General features: G+C 36.5%; 1 protein-coding gene across 5 annotated transcripts; it reads left to right on the top strand.

The window, feature by feature from the left end:
* Nucleotides 1-78: 78 nt before the first annotated feature.
* Nucleotides 79-16,889, top strand: SLC25A40 (solute carrier family 25 member 40). 5 transcript variants are annotated; one of them, XM_013186962.3, is made up of 11 exons: nucleotides 79-950; nucleotides 1,294-1,412; nucleotides 2,942-3,001; nucleotides 4,225-4,331; nucleotides 6,404-6,471; nucleotides 7,694-7,818; nucleotides 9,067-9,240; nucleotides 12,637-12,746; nucleotides 13,066-13,147; nucleotides 15,325-15,399; nucleotides 16,049-16,889. In XM_013186962.3, the coding sequence occupies exons 2-11, from the start codon at nucleotides 1,319-1,321 to the stop codon at nucleotides 16,162-16,164; spliced, it is 1,011 nt and encodes a 336-aa protein (XP_013042416.3). In that variant the 5' UTR covers nucleotides 79-950; nucleotides 1,294-1,318; the 3' UTR covers nucleotides 16,165-16,889. The 5 variants fall into 5 exon arrangements, with proteins under 5 accessions (XP_013042416.3, XP_047917593.2, XP_013042415.3 ...); XM_048061636.2 differs by having other exon boundaries at nucleotides 79-1,012; nucleotides 15,333-15,399; XM_013186961.3 differs by having other exon boundaries at nucleotides 79-1,012.
* The last annotated feature ends 1,836 nt before the right edge of the window (nucleotides 16,890-18,725 follow it).

Below are 18,725 nucleotides of genomic sequence, written 5' to 3'. Positions count from 1 at the left end.
CGCCGCCAACGGTCGGGCCGCGTGCGCGCGCACCTCCCCCCCCCGCCCCCGGGCCGGCCCCGCGTGACGTGCGCGTACGGTACGGGGAGGGCGGGAAGGGAGCGGGGGGCGGGGCCGAGCGTGAGGGGAGGGCGGGGCAAATGGCGGCCCCAGGGGTACGGGGCGGGTTCCGCGGCCTCACGGTTCTCGTGACTGACAGCCGTGCTTCCCTCAGAGGTCCCAGCCCCACTCGCTCGTTTTGAAAGTGATCTTAAAATAAAACGAAAAGCACGTTGGAAAAGGCAACCGTCCCCAAAGTAGCACGTTTGCATCCGGGAGACAAGTCTTGTTACGCGCGGCTTAATCATCTCACCTTCCCTCTTAAACTTAGCGGAAGCAAAAAAAACATTACGTTCCTGTAGATCAAATAAAAAGCGTAGATCAGTGCAAACTAACAAAGTCACAAGCTAACAAAGTCACAACTGCGCTTAGTGTGCATGCATTTCTAAAGATACTCCTCTATTTCTGATTTCATGTCCCGAAAATTGGTTTATTGTGTGGTTTTGGGGGTTGTTTTTATTATTTCTTTTTTTTTTTTTTAATGATTTTATTTTCCTGTCCTGGCTAGTTACAGATTCTAATGATATATATATTATATATATTTTGTATATGATAGATATAGAAATATATTTTTAGATCCCGTGTGTACATTTCAAAGATGCGCAGCCGTACCTTGTCTATGCAGCTATGCATCAGGATTTGTCCAAGGAATTAACACTCAAAGGCAGCATTAATGCTCATTAATGCTAGATAGTCGCTGTTTATTGTATGAGCAGTTTGCCAGGAAGTCATCACCAGCGGGCTGCAGCTTGGATCACCAGGAGACCTCTCTGGATTTTCTCGCAGGAACAACAGAAGCAAGAGGAGGGCTAGACGAATTATTCTGCTGTGCTACAGCTTGTGGGCCACAGGTTGGGCATTTGTCTGTCTGCAGATAGTTTACAAGATCCTAAACCCTTTGTTGCAGCAAGAGGTAATACATACTAACTATTTAATGTAGTTTACAAACAGTCTAAACATTGCCTTTCATGTAAAAATGTTTGGGAAGATTTACGATAATTTAGAAAACTTGGGTTGTATGAAAAGCATGGTGCAAATACTCTTGGAGATCCTTGTGTACAGGTAGAAAACTAATATTTAGGTTATTGCCACTTATGTGCAATATATTAATGAAAATTAAAAATATTTTTTTCCCTTGATTCTTCTGCAAGTTTTGAACAAAGTCTTGCAATATATTTTTCTGTTCCTTAACAGGTTTTTCTTCTCCAAGGATAAAGCCATGGCTGAAATGAGTAATGGTAACTTCAGTAAAACAACCAGTATTCAGCAAGCAATAGCTTCTTGTTGCGGAGCTATAATTACATCATTATTTGGTAAGGCTTATTAAGCTTGCCACAGAGAGAATCTTTGCAAAGTGATTACTCTTCAGTTCAATTCAGCAAGACGTCTGCATATATGTGGTTTATAACCTTCTGCTAATATGTTCAATAAGGGTGGTTTTAGATAGTTTTCTCATAATTCTTTTGTATTTTAACAAACATGGTGGTTGACTGAAATCTTTCCTGTCCTTGATAATTGTTAACTATTTCTGAAAACGACAGTAATTTTAACTCTTTAATTCTATGTCTTTTGGTGTAGTAATTTATTGCCTGGTTTCTGAAAGAAACAAGATAACAAAAATGGTTTTCCATACCTTCTGCTGTTTAAAAAAATAGATTTTAAATAAAGGTTTACTTTACAGTACAAAATGAATCCTGCAAGACATGCCACTGTGAAAGGTCCTCTTCACGTTACCACTTCAGTAGTAAGATCAATTTATTTGCTGCGGTGTCCTACACTGTCAAAGCATTTTGTTGTTTGTTTGTTTGTTTTCCCTAAGCAGTTTTAAGGGTAGCTTTCTGATAGTCTTTCAAAATTCTGGATAATCTGGATTACCCCACCCTTCCAAATTTTTTATGAAATAGGATTTTACCTAGGACCTTGTCAAATTTTTAGTCTTTTTATTCTGTCATTATACAATGTGTCCGGTGATGCTAAGCAAATAAAACACATGCTAGGGTATTTGACCCAGCCTCCAGCTGCTGCTTAATAAAGTTGTAGATCCTGTGTTATATATGTCAACTGTATAGATATTTTTGATACCTTACAGACTCAGGTGGCACTAGCTGATTGTACATAGGTAGCCCTGAGTCAGTGTAATCAGGAGAGGCTGAAGAGTGGTCCAGCTGACAAGCCACTGCAGTGTTCAATATCTCTGCCTGTAAAAAAATTCAAGTTCTGGAGGGAAATCAATAAAATGTTCACTAAAGCTTCATTTCCTTTTCAATAGCTCTAAAGTTTTGGATCTTCTTTACACAGAGGAAAGAGAATCATGAATTTAATATTTTTCCTTTGAACATTACTATTAAAATCAGATTAACAAAAAAGAATAAACATATGAAAAGTGCTGTAATATTTTACTGTAAAAAATAAAAAGCTGTAATATTTTTTCCTACCATCACAGGACGTACGGTATAATGACAATAAAATGCTTGAGGCCAAAACCTTATCTTACATGCCTTGTGGTATACCACTTACAGACCATTACCAGTAGAGCATAATAGCACAACTTTTAACACTTTCATACAAGATGACACAATAGTTTTTTGAAGAGCTTTTTGTATCTCTAACATTTGTTGTCAGTGCAACTGTTAGCAAATTAGAAAAGATTTATTTGGTCACTTGCAAACACAGGATATATATGTAGTTGTTGTTTGTTTGTTTGTTTGTGACTGATTACCTTGTAAAACAGTTGTTTTTTTTTTTGTTTTTTTTTTTTTGTAGAAGAAGTTCATGATGAGACATTTGTAGCTTCTTTTCAGAGTATACAAGGTTTCTAAATGGCTCCTTTGTTTCATTTTAGTAACTCCTCTTGATGTTGTCAAAACTCGACTGCAAGCCCAAAGCAATCCATTCCCCAAAGGTAAATTAAAACGTGCTGTAATTGAGGACACACTTCAATCTTTGCTGTTACACCTACCTGATAATTATCAAAATGCTAAGCAGCAGAACGGCTTTATTTGTTTCCAATAGTTACATTTGTTTCTTCAGAGTCAGTGAGGGGAAAAAAAAAAAAAAAAAAACCCACAATACTAAAATTGTTAAAGAAAAAATGTGCCACTGAAAGTGGCAAAACAGTGATAGTGGAAACTATCTCATAAATATATATCATTTAAAATAGGCTATATTTTCTCTCTTCCTCAGTATTCTCATTGTGGAAGAAATGTACAATTATTACTCAACTGAGAAAAAAAAAGCTATTACTAAATAACTAATATTTCATCAGAGGGCTAATATGATCATGATACTATAACAAAGTTCCTCTCCTCCAAAATCCAAAGAGATTTGAAAAAGAGTAGTGAATCATACCGAAGTCACTTGTGGCCTAGGTTCTTGATAGATTAATACATTGTGTACTCAAGGATACGCCAATGATTCCTACAATTTAATTGTAATTAATAAATGATATTAAAAAGGAAAGGAGATGACTTCTGTGGAAGTTCCATGTTGTATGTGGAGATGAATATTTGCAGTCACTCTTGACATAAACTGGGAAAAATACTTGTGTCTTCTATCCTGGTTCTTTAGTAAATTCTAAATTCTTCAAAAGTTCGAAAATGTGATGTGGGACTCAAAGTAGGTTTTGTAATGTCGATATAGTGTTTTATCAAACATTCAAAGGACACGATGTAGAAGAAACCAAAAACAAGTAGAGAGGATGATCTGGGACAAATACATTATTATGTAAGATTATCTATCTCCACCCATAACATGGATGCAGAGAATGCTTAATAAAAGATTTGAAAATCAGAAAGATATTTACATAGTTACATACAACAGTGCTATTCAGGATGCATGTCACTGTTGCTGCACAGCTGTTTTTAGCCTTCAACAGATGGTAGCATAACATAAACTTGTCTCCTTCAGCTAGTGAGGGCAGTTCCATTTAGTCTGGCACTCTGAGAAGTACCTTTGTTTTCTCCTTTCTTTTACCTAGTTCATTGACATTGACTTTCCAAAGTCATTTTATCCCTGTTTGTCTAACCAGAAATAAATCTATCTTGCTACTATATCTGTTTTGGAATTGCTGCTGAGTGAGAACAATCTGACAATTATTAACTGTATTCTTATACACCATTTCATTAGGAAAGTGTTTTGTATACTCCAATGGCCTTATGGATCATATATGTGTTTGTGAGAGCGGGGACATCAAAGGCTGGTATAGGAAAAATGGACATTTCAAAGGGACATTGGTAAGAACAATTCATATTTATATAAAATTGCACGTTGTAAACATTTTCTAAATGGCATAATGTAAATTTATTTATTTATTTATTTTAAGTTTTGGTAGAACCTTTTATCGTTTGAGAAGGTATTCATGCAGTTACGCTGTGTAGTTTAAATAATGATTAATGATACCTTCATGAAAATACAAATTCCGTTCATAAGACATATAAGAGAGCAGTTGCACGGCATTCCTCACATAGTACTCTCTCTGCGGTTTTATTTTCCCCACTTGAACTATATTGCTGGTAGTTGCTGATTGCAGGTACCGATTGTCTCTACCTGTTTATGTCTCTTCTGTCTGTAGACCTCCCAGTATGCTCTTGAAATGAACGAACGATGCAGATAGCTTTTAAAGTTAAGTTCATGTGTCAGATTCTGGACCCAATGTAACTTGTAGGACTAGGACTTACCCAGACACCTGAAACAGGATTGATGTCAGAGATGTTGATTCTGCCTCATTAATCAACATTTTGTTTGACTATGCAATTAAATTACATGTGATCAAGGATTTTTCAGAATTAAATATTTGAGAAGAATGAAATGTTTGTGAAATGTCTCCTTGAATGGTTTTACAGTGTTAATTTTTTTTTAATTAATAACTTGCCTGAAGCTTTCAATTAATTTTACTGTATAATTTTTAGAAAACAGCTTAGTTTTCTCACTGACATTATTATATGCCCAGTTTTGCTGTGACAAAGTAATTCATGAAGAATGACTGTCATATCACTGGACTTCCTTTCATCAAAAATAAATAAATAAATAAATAAATAACAAGACCTGACCAATTGTGCAGTAAAAAAAAAATGTTGTGGACATTGTCGTTTGCCAATGCTTGAACTATAAAAAAGTTCTGCTATATTTGTCCATGCAATTAATAAGGTACATAAATATGCTGTACAGGCACTGGATTTAGTTGCATTCTTTCTCCAATCTTCTATCTCTATCTTTCTGGATTGTATATTTGTTGATTTTCTGTTTATAATTTATTTATATTTCATTTATGATTTATTTGTATTTATTTATATACATTTTATATATTTATAATTATTTTTATATATTATATGTTAATATTTGGCATATGTTTGATACTAACTGATACAAAATAAACATAGAGAAAACAAGATACTAGTATGCCTTTTTCTGTCTTTTTTTTTTTGTCTAAAATGTCTTTTTTGTCAAATTGTGTTAAGACCTTTGGGGTATCTCAAAGCTCCATTTTTTCAAGTCAGGCTTGATAAATTGTGTCTTGTAAATTGTAAATTGTTTTCACAATGCTCAGCTGATCTGTCCATCATGGCTGTCTCCTCTAAAGCTCTTTACCTTTTTCTTCCTTTGAGTCCAATTCATAGTCCTTTTGTGGCCTGTCAGCTCTGTATCTTCTGAGGCCTTGTAATAAGGACATACTGAGCATATTCTACTCCATCAAATCTCAGTTTCTTCCCCCAGAAAAGTTTAAGAATATTAGGTATCCTAATATTTGGAAGTTTGTCTTTTGAAGATGATTTCAATTGAATGTCCTTCAAAGTTCAGTGTTCCTCTGCTCTCAGTGGATTGGGAAATGTATGGGACAGCTGTGATAATAGTTGTAAGCTTCCAGATATATTGCATACCATGTATATTTTAAAAATATTTTGTCACCTTGTCAGAGAAAGCAAGTGTTGAAGAACCAGGAAAAGTGAATTTCTATTTCATACCTAGAAATTTTGTTATTTATTTAAAAAATATTCTAGTTGACTGGTTTGGTGGAGTTTCCATATGTTGTTGCTGTGCTGTATTTGTTCTGAAAACAGCCTATTCACAGGGCTGTCAGTAACCAACAAAAACTTGCTGCTTTGGCCCTGTAAAATTTGAAGGAAGTTTGTAATTTCAAGCACAAATATTTCTGTTCACTTCAGTGGAACCATTTGTATAATTAAATTTGATGGCTAGCACAAGAAATTACAAAATTATGATCTTAGAATGATAAGCAATTTTAGAAATGTATTTTTAATAAAAGCTTTGCAGCTAATTATTATTGTTTGCCTGGTTATATTTTTAGGATGCATTTGTAAAAATTATTAAAATAGAAGGAATTAAATCACTGTGGAGTGGACTTCCACCAACACTGTAAGTTGAATTTTATTTTTTTTTTTGGTAACAATTTATGGATTGTACTGTCAAAGTTTACTTCGTTTTTAGACAAATAAGTGATTTTAAGACTTCGGTAAACATTTGAAGACAGTATAATCTCCTCCAGTTCTTGAAATTTCTCCTGGAAACCTCTTTGATGTATTCCCAGTACTTAAACAGGGACATCAGTCTTTTCATTCTGCCTTTTAGAAGTGGTATCCTTACTGTAACCATCCCCTTGACAGCATTAGCGAATCACAGGATCGAACACGATTGTCAGAGAATGTTAGACTTTGATAGATATTTGTTAGCCTAGATTGTTACTGATGACCTGCAATGTGCAACACAGCTGTTTCCACAGACGCTCCAGTCTTGTACCTCATTACCCTTACTTATATTTTTTTTAAACACCTATCTTGAATCTTCTTCCAAAGAACTGTATTTTTTTTTTCTGTCCAACTTTGCCATGGAAAACACTTTTCTCTCTACAAGAGCAATTTACATATTTAAATATTATCAAGTCTCCACATGACCTTTTTAGGATAAACAGCCTCAATCTGTTTTGTGTTTTATAATTATATTAACCTGGAGCAGATTGTAACTAAGACCTCTATAATTATGTCCTGCTCCATGAGTGATCCAAGAAAGTGGTCAAATGCAACGTGTATTAAAATTGCATCTTGCAAGACACTAAGTGTTACGTAACAGCCATCCTGTTCCAAGTCACAGAACCTAGTGGAACACATTGGCACACTTTTTATTAAATCGTAAGTGTTGATTAAGATAGAGAAAATACTCTTCCACTTGTTAAATGAATAAAAATGTAAGGTTAGTGACTACCTCCACAAGGTTTATTTGCTTCCTATTCAGATCTTTCAATTTCTTTCCTTTATTGGAACAGTTCTGAAGCTGACATGAAATAAATTTTGGCAGATAATCCACCGTCATTTTACTTATTTTTTTCCTAATAATGTGAAAAACTAGAAAACTAGGAAGACTAGGAAATTTGTGAATTTGAAACTGTAAGCTAGAGGCAGTGAATCAAAGCTATGTGATTCTAATTTTGTGATTCTGTGAATTAACGCTTTTTCTTTATACAAAACAGCTCACGGCTAAAAATTTGATTTCTTCTTTTTTCAGCAAAATATCCACACAAGATGGTGGACTTTAAGCTCCTGCTTTCTTTGTACTAATTTAAATTCCTTCTTTTTTACTTTAGAATAATAGCACTTCCTACCACAGTTATCTATTTCACCTGCTATGACCAACTGAGTGAAGCTCTGAAGTCCAGACTAGGAAAGGATAATGACCACATTCCAATAGTTGCAGGTTCCTTAAGCAGATGTAAGTACCCATCTGTTTAAAGAAAAAAATGAAAAAAAATACCTGTATGCTCTTTTCTCTTTCTCCTTCTCCTTCTCCTTCTCTTTCTTTTTCTTCTTTCCCTTTCCCTTGAGAAAATTTGCTGTGGCTGTAAATAAGGGATAATATTACACAGAGCTGAGCATGGGAAAGAACACTCCAATTTACCATATTTTTTTGGATAACATAGGACTCTCATATGGAATGGTGTGATTTATTTTTGCTATTATAGTTTCACAACATTTATAATCCATTCAAAATTTTACATCTTTGGATATTTTACCTAGGATGGTTTAATTTAAGACAGTTCTGTGGTGAATCTAATATCAAACATTTCTTTTCTATAGTGGAAGCTGCACAGGTAATTACAAGGAAAATGACAATTGGACTCGTACTGGTTTTATTTTTACTGAATTTGCTTTTATATTTTCTTACTTTCATTTATGCTTTTGTCCATCTATTGTAAAAGTAGCTTGGGTCTTTTTTGGCTTTCTTAGAAACCTCTGACGGTGCAGTTCCTCATTCTACTTGTGACAGCTGTGAGAGCGACTGGTAGAATAAGAGCTGTTATGCTGTGGACCTTGACAGGCTTGGGCCTGTGCGAACCTCCTGAGGTTCAACAAGGCCAAGTGCAGGGTCCTGCACCTGGGAGAGGGCAATCCCAAGCACAAATACAGGCTGGGTGGAGAATTGATTGAGAGCAGCCCTGAGGAGAAGGACCTGGAGGTGTTGGTGGATGAGAAGCTCAACATGAGAAGAGAAAGCTCCAGGGAGACCTTACAACGGCCTGCCAGTACCTAAAGGGGGCCTACCGGAACAATGGGGAGGGACTCTTTGTCAGGGGGTGTACTGACAGGACAAGGAGTAATGGCTTTGAACTAAAAGAGGGTAGGCTTAGATTAAATATAAGGAAGAAATTCTTCACTCAGAGGGTGGTGAGGCCCTGGCACAGGCTGCCCAGGGAAGCTGTGGATGCCCCATCCCTGGAGGTGTTCAAGGCCAGGCTGGATGGGGCTTTGGGCAACGTGGTCTGGTGGGAGGTGTCCCTGCCCATGGCAGGGCGTTGGAACTGGGTGATTTGTAATATTCCTTCCAACCCAAACCATTCCATGGTTCTATGATTCTATAAATCAAATATATAAAACAATGTGAAACCTGACTTTTTAATGAACAGGAAATGTTAATAGTAAATCTCAATTTTTAAACAGCCCACATTTCTCTCATTTTCAGTTGGTTCAGTTACTGTAGTGAGCCCCCTGGAGCTGATCAGAACTAGAATGCAGTATCGGAAGTTGTCCTACAAGCAACTGCACATGTGCATCAGCAGTAAAGTGGCTACAGATGGGTGGCTTTCCCTGTGGAGAGGCTGGAGTTCTACTGTTCTGAGAGATGTGCCTTTCTCAGGTGGGGTTTATTTCAGGTGCAACATTGTGTTATGTAAGACATGTCTATTCATGATTACTTTAAGACTTTTTCTATTTTTTTATGTAGTTTTAATGGCTATCTTTAAGAAGGACTGAGATTTACGTGTTATCATTTTAGTGTTTTTTCTATTTTTTTGTGTGTGTGTGTGTTTGTGAATGCCAGATAGGGTTCTTTGTTACTTTCCTTTTATCTATTTTCAGACTCTTTCTTCTCATCTTTAGCTTATGTAATGACCATTTTTGAAGACTTTCAGTAGGATTTTTTTTCTGTTGTAGGTATAGTAGCTATTTCCTTATAGAGGGACATGCTGCATATATGTGTTCTGATCCTTGATCCTGAAAACACGTACAAATACAGGGTGACACACTAGTGTATTCAGACATTTTTGTTACCAAGATGAATTAGTTCGTATAACTGCTCCAAAACAAGATGAAACTAGAGCACAACTTGTTAGCGAAGCTTCAAAGCTGAAAGTCTAAAAGAAAAAGTCTGATCCAGAGCATAGCTAGCCTTAAGCTATTCTTTAAGATAACTGGAACAGGGGAGATGGTGGTTTCTCCCATTTTGTTAAAGCTCTGCTGTCTCCGGACCTACAGAGGTAACTGGACAAGACTGCTTAAGGACAGTGTTCCCAGTTGTTAATGACAGTAGTGAGAACCCTTCCCTGTCAGAACACTTGTGGATCATCAAGCATCAATTGTTTTTGAAGCAATTTCTGTCCCTTGGATAGTATCAGGAATAACAGCTTTGAACACCTTGTGTTGGCCCCCAAAAACTCTTCAAACCCATTTTTGGAGGCAGAAAACCCTTGAAAGATTTGTCCTGATATCTTTGTTCTCTTTTGTTCTCTTATCTCATTCGTAAAATAGTCTGATGTCTAATTTAATTGGAGCTTCTAAACAGTCTGGTGGAGCACTCCTTGGTTTGAACTCTTATGGGATTAGAGTACATTTAGATGCAGACCTCAAGGAAAATTTTAGATTGGCTGTGAACAAAGTAACTACATGATGAGTGGGGGTGATTTGGATATTTAGTTAAAAAGGACACTTAACTTAGCTCTGTTAACTAATTTAGCTGCTATTTCAGCTGTTTTGTTTCCAGAATGAATAATACCCTGTTTTCTTTTGCTTTGCGACCTGTAGGAGTTTGAAAAATGAGCTTAGACTTCATTTCCTGCTAAAGGATGGTGGTCCCTGTTGGGACTTAATTTAACCTTTTGTCATAGGGAAGGCTTCTGAACCTATGGCAACATGCTTTCTCTAAGGCTTAGATAACAGAATTAAGAATGCATCTGAGGCTTTTGCCTAAAGGGCTTCCTGTTCAATATTTATTTGTAATTTACTTGTTTTCCCTGTCTGCCAAGTGCATCATTCCTTTAGGCTCTTCTGCTAAGCTTCAGAAGGGAACTCTAAAATCCTTCATCTAACTCCTGTTGTCTGAATTCAAGTAGAAACTCTTGTTCTCTTACTGATTTTTGTCTGTATCAGCGTGGCAGGAGCCAGTCATCTTTCCCTTTACTACTTTTAACAGAATGGAAAGAGCAGTATGGTGGTGTGTGTGTGTTCTTTACTCTCTCCGGATTCTTACATCCATGCCTGCTGTCCTTCCAGCACTCCAAAACCTCTCCACTGATTTTAAGTCAATCTCCATGCTGCTTTGGCATTCACTTAAAGCCAGCAGGCACTTGTCTGTGCCCAATCCTACGTAGGTTCTAGTGGGATGCTGGAGAGGCAGAGGCACATGTTAACATGCAGCTACTGCCTTATAGGTTAAGGATTATCATTAAAGAGCCAGGAATGAGCAAGCAAGTGCATGAGGGAAGGAAGATGGATTTTGTTTTAACGCCAAAATTAAATGCCACAAAACTCTGATGATATAAAACTATGCATGTTTAATGATTAATGCCATTTCAAAATATATTTTCTAATCTTTTTTTCTTCTTATAAGTACTCTCTATGCAGTTAAAATGTCCCCTTACTACTTTCAGTCATAGCACTTTGAGTGATATACCAACAGCATGATGGCTTCTCGTGTTTTTACAGCACAGCCTGTGCCTTTGCTGCAGTTTGCTGAAGTTAGCTTTTTCAAGAGGAATTAAAGCTGGTGTAACAATTTGTATTAAGAAAGCAGCTGCTCTGTGAAAACACTCAGGTAGCACAGAATGACCATACCAACAGCACAGCGTAATTAGAACCCCACTGTGTTACTAGCCCAAGTGTGGATGATATGCTCCAAGAAGGTTCCTGGGACAGCTAGCTGACTAAATAAAACTTAAGCTGTGAATGTCCATAAGCACAGGAATTGGGTTAACAATAATAGTTGAGTCATTCTTTAAGCAGTGTTGCAGAGAACATAAACGTGAAGTGTATGTAGGGAAGGGAATCTTGCAGGTGCTCAAAGTTTTGGATTTTCACAATTTATACTAAATTAGGATTACATACATTTCACTAGCAGGTTTTCCTCAAACCCTTCTGAGATACCACTTACATCTACTTCTGCAAAACATTAGAGACTTGTGGTTTCCACAGCAAGAAAACACTTTGATATTTCTCTGCTGCCACCACCTACAGAACTCGGTGCTGAACAAGGCACAGCCATCTTTCATCTGCAACTGTCATTTGTAGCATTTATTTAACCAACTGCCACAAGGAATCACTCTAGTTCAGTTCAGTAGTATCTGCATTCTAACTGAAACTCGTCAAAGTACAAAGAGTGCAGTTTATTTCAGCAGAACAGAAACAGATGTTATTCCTAGAAGTTACTCCTCAGAATGCCTCTGTGAGGACTTTCAAAGGCAAGCCTCCCCTTAGTGATTCCAGAAAGCAAAATCACATTTCCTGCTTGTGCCAGAATGAAATGCTATGCTCTGTGTCTCAAGACTATGAGACAGCCCTGAGGAACCTTTCATTTTGTATGAAACACATTTTTGTAGAATTAGTGAGAGCTATGAAATGTGTAAAATATCCCTGAATACATAGGAAATAATCAGAAACTTACATGTCAATTCATATTAAATCACATTTACAAAAAACTGTTATATGAGTTTTGCAGTGCTTGTGTTAGATTGTATTAAGGTAGGAGTTACTTTATGGGAATGACAAAATGATTAAGGTAATGTGAATCATATGAAGAAATTTGGAATATGTGTATATTCCAAAGGGAATTCCATAAGGGGGGCTGAGTGGGCTATCAATGGATAGTAACAGAGAACACTTTTAGTTTGTTTTCAGCTTTTGTTTCTCTTTGCCCCTGTTGTCACAGTAGAATTTTTGCATCTTCAGTTGATACAAGAATTGTACTGAATTTCTGTGTTTGAGATCCCAATGTGTTGTAATGCAAGGTTTGTTTGTTTGTTCATTTGTTTTATAACCATAGCAATGTACTGGTATAATTATGAACGCTTCAAGAAGATGATGTGCAAGAATCTTGGTGCACATGAACCAACATTTTTTATTGCTTTTACTTCCGGGGCGGCATCTGGCTCTGTAAGTATGTCTTTCTGTTTCTAGTTCTACTCTTATTATTGTTGCTGACAAGCTATTTATAGTTGGTATGGTTTTGCATGGTTCTCTCAGACACTATGTTTGTTTCAGTATGCATCTATTTTAAACACACATGGCCTGGCATTCAAGCTGATTAAGTATATCTGAATAATTTACAGTGTTCTGGGATACAAGACTTCAATAATAGCAGGTTCTTGGAATAACAAATCTAGTTTTAACTTGTGTACAGTTTAATGTAATTTTAATTAGTTTTTAATTGCTGCTGCTATAACATTAAAACTATAGTTTTTTTTCTTAATAGATTGCAGCTGTCATAACTCTGCCATTTGATGTAGTGAAAACACATAGGCAGACTGAACTTTGGGAGAGTGAGACCTTAAAAAGTAAGGTGCTGCTAATTACATTGTTACACAGCTGTTTTAAACTGTCTTCCAACCATGTTTCTTGTTGAACACCCATATTTTTCTTTAGTTCAAATTACTCAGCAATTTCCGTAGAACTGTATAATAATAATACTTGTGTTCAATACATTCAATGAAGCTGGTTCTCTTAGCAATGGTAAAGAAGAAAAAAATAAAACATAATGTTTGGGTGTATGGACTTTTGATAGGAATTTTAAATAATTCTCTTCTAAAATTTATCTAGAAATCTATTACTAGGCCTTTTTTCTTTTCCAAATTGGAACACCTTATCAGATAATCTTTATCTCCTAGGATAAACACAATGTCTTATTAATGACAGAGAGTAGGGAAAAGGTGTGAGTAGAGTACAATGTATGTAAATATGGTGGTATAAAATACAAACACAAAAATCTATTTTTTTTATTATAGTTAGGCAGACTAATTGCAAATTTATATACATTTATTTATAAATAGGGAAAATTTTCATTTTTTAAAATAACATTCATATCATCAGTGCTCTATCAAAAAAGAGTTTTGAGTAGATTAAAATAATTGAAAAAATATTTTCAGATTCATTACCAGTCAGTGATAGAAAATAAAAATAGTACTGTAACTCTTATGAGTGGTATATTCAAAATATTTTTCTTTAGTTAAGCTACAGAGAGCAAGTTCTCTGCTCAGGTTCTGTATTTTTTACCTTCTTTTTGTGTGATTTCAAATAAATTATTTTTGAGGGCATTTTAGTGACTACTCCAACAGCTTTAAAGGATTTTTTTTAATGTGTTTAGTAGAGCACCACTACATTTTCTAGCAATTCAAGTCGTATCTAAATTATTTTTTTTTCCATTGTTTGGGGCCTGAAACAGAGAGGACCTTCCAATAATGTGAAAATATATTAGGTTGTGGCTTTAAGATTAAATAACCTTAAATAGACTGAGTAACCAAACATTAGTTTCTGCTTAGAAACTATTTTAAATGCCCTAGTTCAGAAAGATGTCATGAAAACTTAATGTTCACATTTTAGCATAAGGTTTCATTCTCTTGGGTAATTCTTTTTTTTTCTGGTGTACTTCTTGAAAGACATATGTTTCTTTCACAGAACTGTCAAAGACCAATAAATAAATAAAAATTGTTACTGTGTTTCAGTTTTTTCCTTGTGCTGATGAACGTAAGAATTCATTGGTAATACCGCTTTGAATCACAGGTAGCTGCCAAATACTTATTAGGCCGATATTAACTAGATATGTTTTAAATTTCAGTGTGGTTAGCTATAATTTGTACTAGTTAAGTTCTTTCCAAATCCAGTTGTTAGAGCTGGATGCTGACTACATATCGTTATCTACATATTGTTTCTTTATGGCCGCAAAAACATTTTGCAGCATTCTATGAAACTATTTTAGCTTTCATCTAGGGAAAAAAAAAGAAAGAAAGAAAACTTTATATTACAGATCAATGAAAACAGCATGTGCACAGTGAAATAGCACAAAAAATCCCCCCGTTTAAAACAGTTGCATATGTCTACAGTGCAGTGGTATTGCTGCAGTCAGGTTCCTTGGTATCTGGATTAGCTCTACAAGGCCACTGCAATCCACCTCTTATAGACCTATACTTCCTTAAACTCAAATAAAACTTCGTTGAGATTTTATTTTTGTAAACTTAGATGTAAAACGTAGTGTGCTAGGCTTAATTATTATACTCATTCTTAGGATTTATTCTTATTACATTAATTCTCAAAACTTACCTTTAGATTCAGTTTACCATAAAAGGTAAACTGTTTAAATACCATATTTAAAAATCTGGAGGAAACAATCCTCTTTTAGCTGCATGTATAAAGGGACATGGAGAGAGACTGGCTCATGTGAAACCTAGGTGACTTTTCTCAGTACTGCCCGTTACTCTAGAAAGGGATATTGTCTCTGTTTGTATATTTTACCCTAGGCAGTAGTACATTTTTTTTTCCTTGTCATGCTATTTGAACTTGAATATTATAGGAATTATTATACTGTATGAATTTAAGATCCTGTATAAATAGTATGGATAAAATTAACATAAGATAAATTAAACCTAATCACTACATCTGTATTGTCTGATTTTTAAAAATATTTTTCTGTTGGATTCTATGTGTTATTTAATTTGTTGTTTTGTTGTACTACGTTGAGTTCCACAGAGTGCATCAACCTGGGCAGTTATGAGGAAAATTGTCGCTAAAAATGGGATTGCTGGATTACTTGCTGGTAAAAACTTTTGACATCTTTCTAAAAAAATAAAAAAAGAACAGACTAGAGAGATAGCATTTTAATTAACAAGTCATTGTTAGATGCTAACATGCACAAAATATATGATGTTTCCTTCTCTGTGAACACTATCAGTTATGGAATAGATTGTGTACATAAAGCAACAGACATGCATACCCACGGAGAGAATTTTGTGCCCGTCTTCCCCCATTTCAGGATGCAGGACTTCTTGAACCTCTTCTCCTCCCATCTGAGAGGTCAGTAGCCTCTGCTTCCCCATGCAAGCAGCAAGTTTGCACTGCTGCTTGTGGGAGGGCGCAGAGTCTGCCCCAGTCACCTCTTCTGTGCAAGAGCAAACCAGGCCTGCACGTCAGGCTGCTCCACCTCTGTGGGGAGACAGAAGGGGCAGAGACAGGATGCACCTGAGCCACCTGAGTCAGGCAGGCCACCCAGGATGGCAGAGGTGAGGGTGGAGTATTCTGACAGTGGTAATGCCTCTGTCAGTAATGTTGGTGTGTTGAGGAAAGCAGACACACAGAATCCCAGTTCTACCGTGCTATACTCTGGAATCAATACATTACGACCACTAAATGGTACTAGTGATCGAGTCTGAAAACAAATGAGAATGAATACTTTCTTTTCTGGGCAGGTATTGTTCCACGGCTGTTTAAAGTTGCTCCTGCCTGTGCCATAATGATCAGCACATATGAATACGGGAAGTCTTTCTTTAGTCATTTAAATGAAAAATCAAACCAACATCCTTAATTCTCCATCCAACTGTGAGAAGTCAAAACATATGGCAAAACTTCTGCCAGATCTGAATCAGTCAAGGCATCTTTCTGCCACTACATTTGGTACCTAAATGCAACTTCATTTTTTAACTGTTTAACAAGGGATGAGTTCACTCCCTCCCTCCCCCCCTTAAGACTAAGAAAAATACATGATCTGGAAACTGTCATTGAAAATGCTGTGACTTCTTTTGCACTAGAGAGAAGAAAAAAGAGGTGTTTCGACAGTTCCTCAGTGATGGTTAAAAGGGGAAAAAATAATCCTGGCCAGAATGATGAAGAGTAACAACTGCCACTGCTAATTTTCAATCTGATTAAATATTTTGCTGGATACTTACTTAAAACAATGTTTAGAAAATATTTAGGCCTCTATTGTATGAGTTGATTATCCTGCCATAAGATGGTCGATACAGAATGAATTCAATAAATGCTCACTTATTCTTGGTTAATACATGTTTAATTTTGAAGCTCTGTATTTTGTGTAAATGCATACTTTGGAGTCTTCTCAGATTCATTTAAAACAGAAAATGCTTTAGGTCAAATTGGAAAAAAATACACGGTGCCTATTAGAAACCCAGAGAGCATGGTGAATACTCCGACAGGTGCTGCGTTGGCCTCTTAGTTTAAGATGATATTCTTAGTGTGTGCACATACTAGGAAACTGAAGCACATGCAGGCACTGAAGCCAGGTGCCTGTACAGGTGTTTGGGAGGAATGCTCCCTCACATGTTTGCGACCCATGACAGCTTGCATATTTCACAAAGCTTTAAGACAGAGGCAGGCTCCATTCCCCCATATGCCATTTGCCTGGGGTCACCTGGTTTTGAAGACCAAGTTTGCTGGTATAAACACAGGTGGTTCCATGCCTGTTTGACTCAAGTGTGTATCCACCTGAAGGCAGGGACACATTTAGTTTGCTACTACAGCAGGCAAGGGCTCTGGCTAGGGTGCATAGCACACACAGCGTGTGAAATGTTGCATCTCTTTTGCGAGTAAGCACTTACGGAATCAAAACTTCCTGCCTCCTCCATGCCCCCCTCCCTTCTTTCAATAGAAGTGCTTGATATTTATTTTGTTTACTTTTTGCATATTTCTATGTGCTTTACCCAAGAAATGGATGTCAGTCGTACTCTGTTATGAAGAAGGTATCCCAGGGTGTGTTTGGCGTTCATGAAAATTCAGCACGCACTGAAAAATGCTTGAGTAGTAAAGACATTAGGTACAAAGTTTACAGCATATGATGCAGGCAAGAGGTACTGCCCTAGGAGATATTTTACACTGTTCCCCCCTTGTGATTTCTAAAGTACTTTTAGGCCTTCTTTTGAGTTTCTAGTAGAAGAGAAAGGAAGCAGTAACAGCAGATTTTGGACCACAGAGTGAAATACAGCAACCAAGTCTCTCTGTTTTCCAAGAAGAGAATTTGCTGCAAGCCCACTAGTACTGTAATTTGCCAACAGTCTTCTTTTGTTTGATTAAAACAGAGACAAAAACTAGTAATTAGTGATGATACAAAATGTTTAATTTACATGCAACATTTATGGAACGTCAAGGCAACAAAACATACAGTTTTGGCATTTTTTCTTTTTTTTTTCTTTTTCTGAAAAATGATTCATGTTTAGAACTGAGAAAGACACACACAACTGATTTCCCATGCACAAAACGACACCCAGAAACTCACAGTGGTGTCAGACTACATAAAAGACTTCAGTTAAATGACACATGAATTTCACACCAGTAGCTCCAAGAAAAGAGCCATCAGCTAACATGACTAAAGATCATGATAATAGCCCCCTCCAAAATACTGATGAAGTGGGAGAAGTGTTTAACAGCAAACAAGACTGATTAAATCACTACACCTTGATGTAGGATGTTAACTTGTGGAATCCACATTCCCTCATTGTATTTGTAATAAAAATGCAACTCTAACTTACAAATTAGTATTTAATAATGTTACTCGACTGCCATGAGAGAACATGTACTTAATGTAATAACCAAAGAACAGTTACATGAAGTAATGTACATTCTGACAGTGTATGAAAGGACTTAATAGAGTTTATTACAGAGAAATTAACTGAGTGGGTTCACGAGGGCTTGAAAGACAAGGCCTGTGGAATTTGCTAAGCTGCTTTAAACTTTTCCATTAAAATGGCCTCTGTATTCATTTACCCTGTCATGGATGCAGTAACCTCCAGCACCGTGGACTAGAGTTGAGACGAAGCATCTTGAACCTCATGCAGCTAAATACAACAGTGCCTTGAGCTCCAGACAGATGAAGCCCCACACTTACAGAGGCTGTATGTTTCCTGCAGTTTTGGTAAAGGTAAGAATGAATTCTCTCTTTCAAGCCCACTCTAAGATGACCAGACCATTGTAGTAGTGCCAAGGTACCATTACAAGAGGCAAATCAACTAAAACCATACAGAGTGTAGTGACATACTGTAAACATCCAAGAGTAAGCAATTAAAAATCTGTCTTGTATTGCAGCTACTCATGTAAACAATTTATGAAACTTCTTTGGCACAAAAAAAGCATTTTCCC

Source organism: Anser cygnoides, chromosome 2 (genome assembly GCF_040182565.1).
Source record: "Anser cygnoides isolate HZ-2024a breed goose chromosome 2, Taihu_goose_T2T_genome, whole genome shotgun sequence".
Classification (NCBI taxonomy): domain Eukaryota; kingdom Metazoa; phylum Chordata; class Aves; order Anseriformes; family Anatidae; genus Anser; species Anser cygnoides.
Note: the sequence above shows the minus strand (reverse complement) of the source record. Positions and strands in the feature narration are given on the sequence as shown.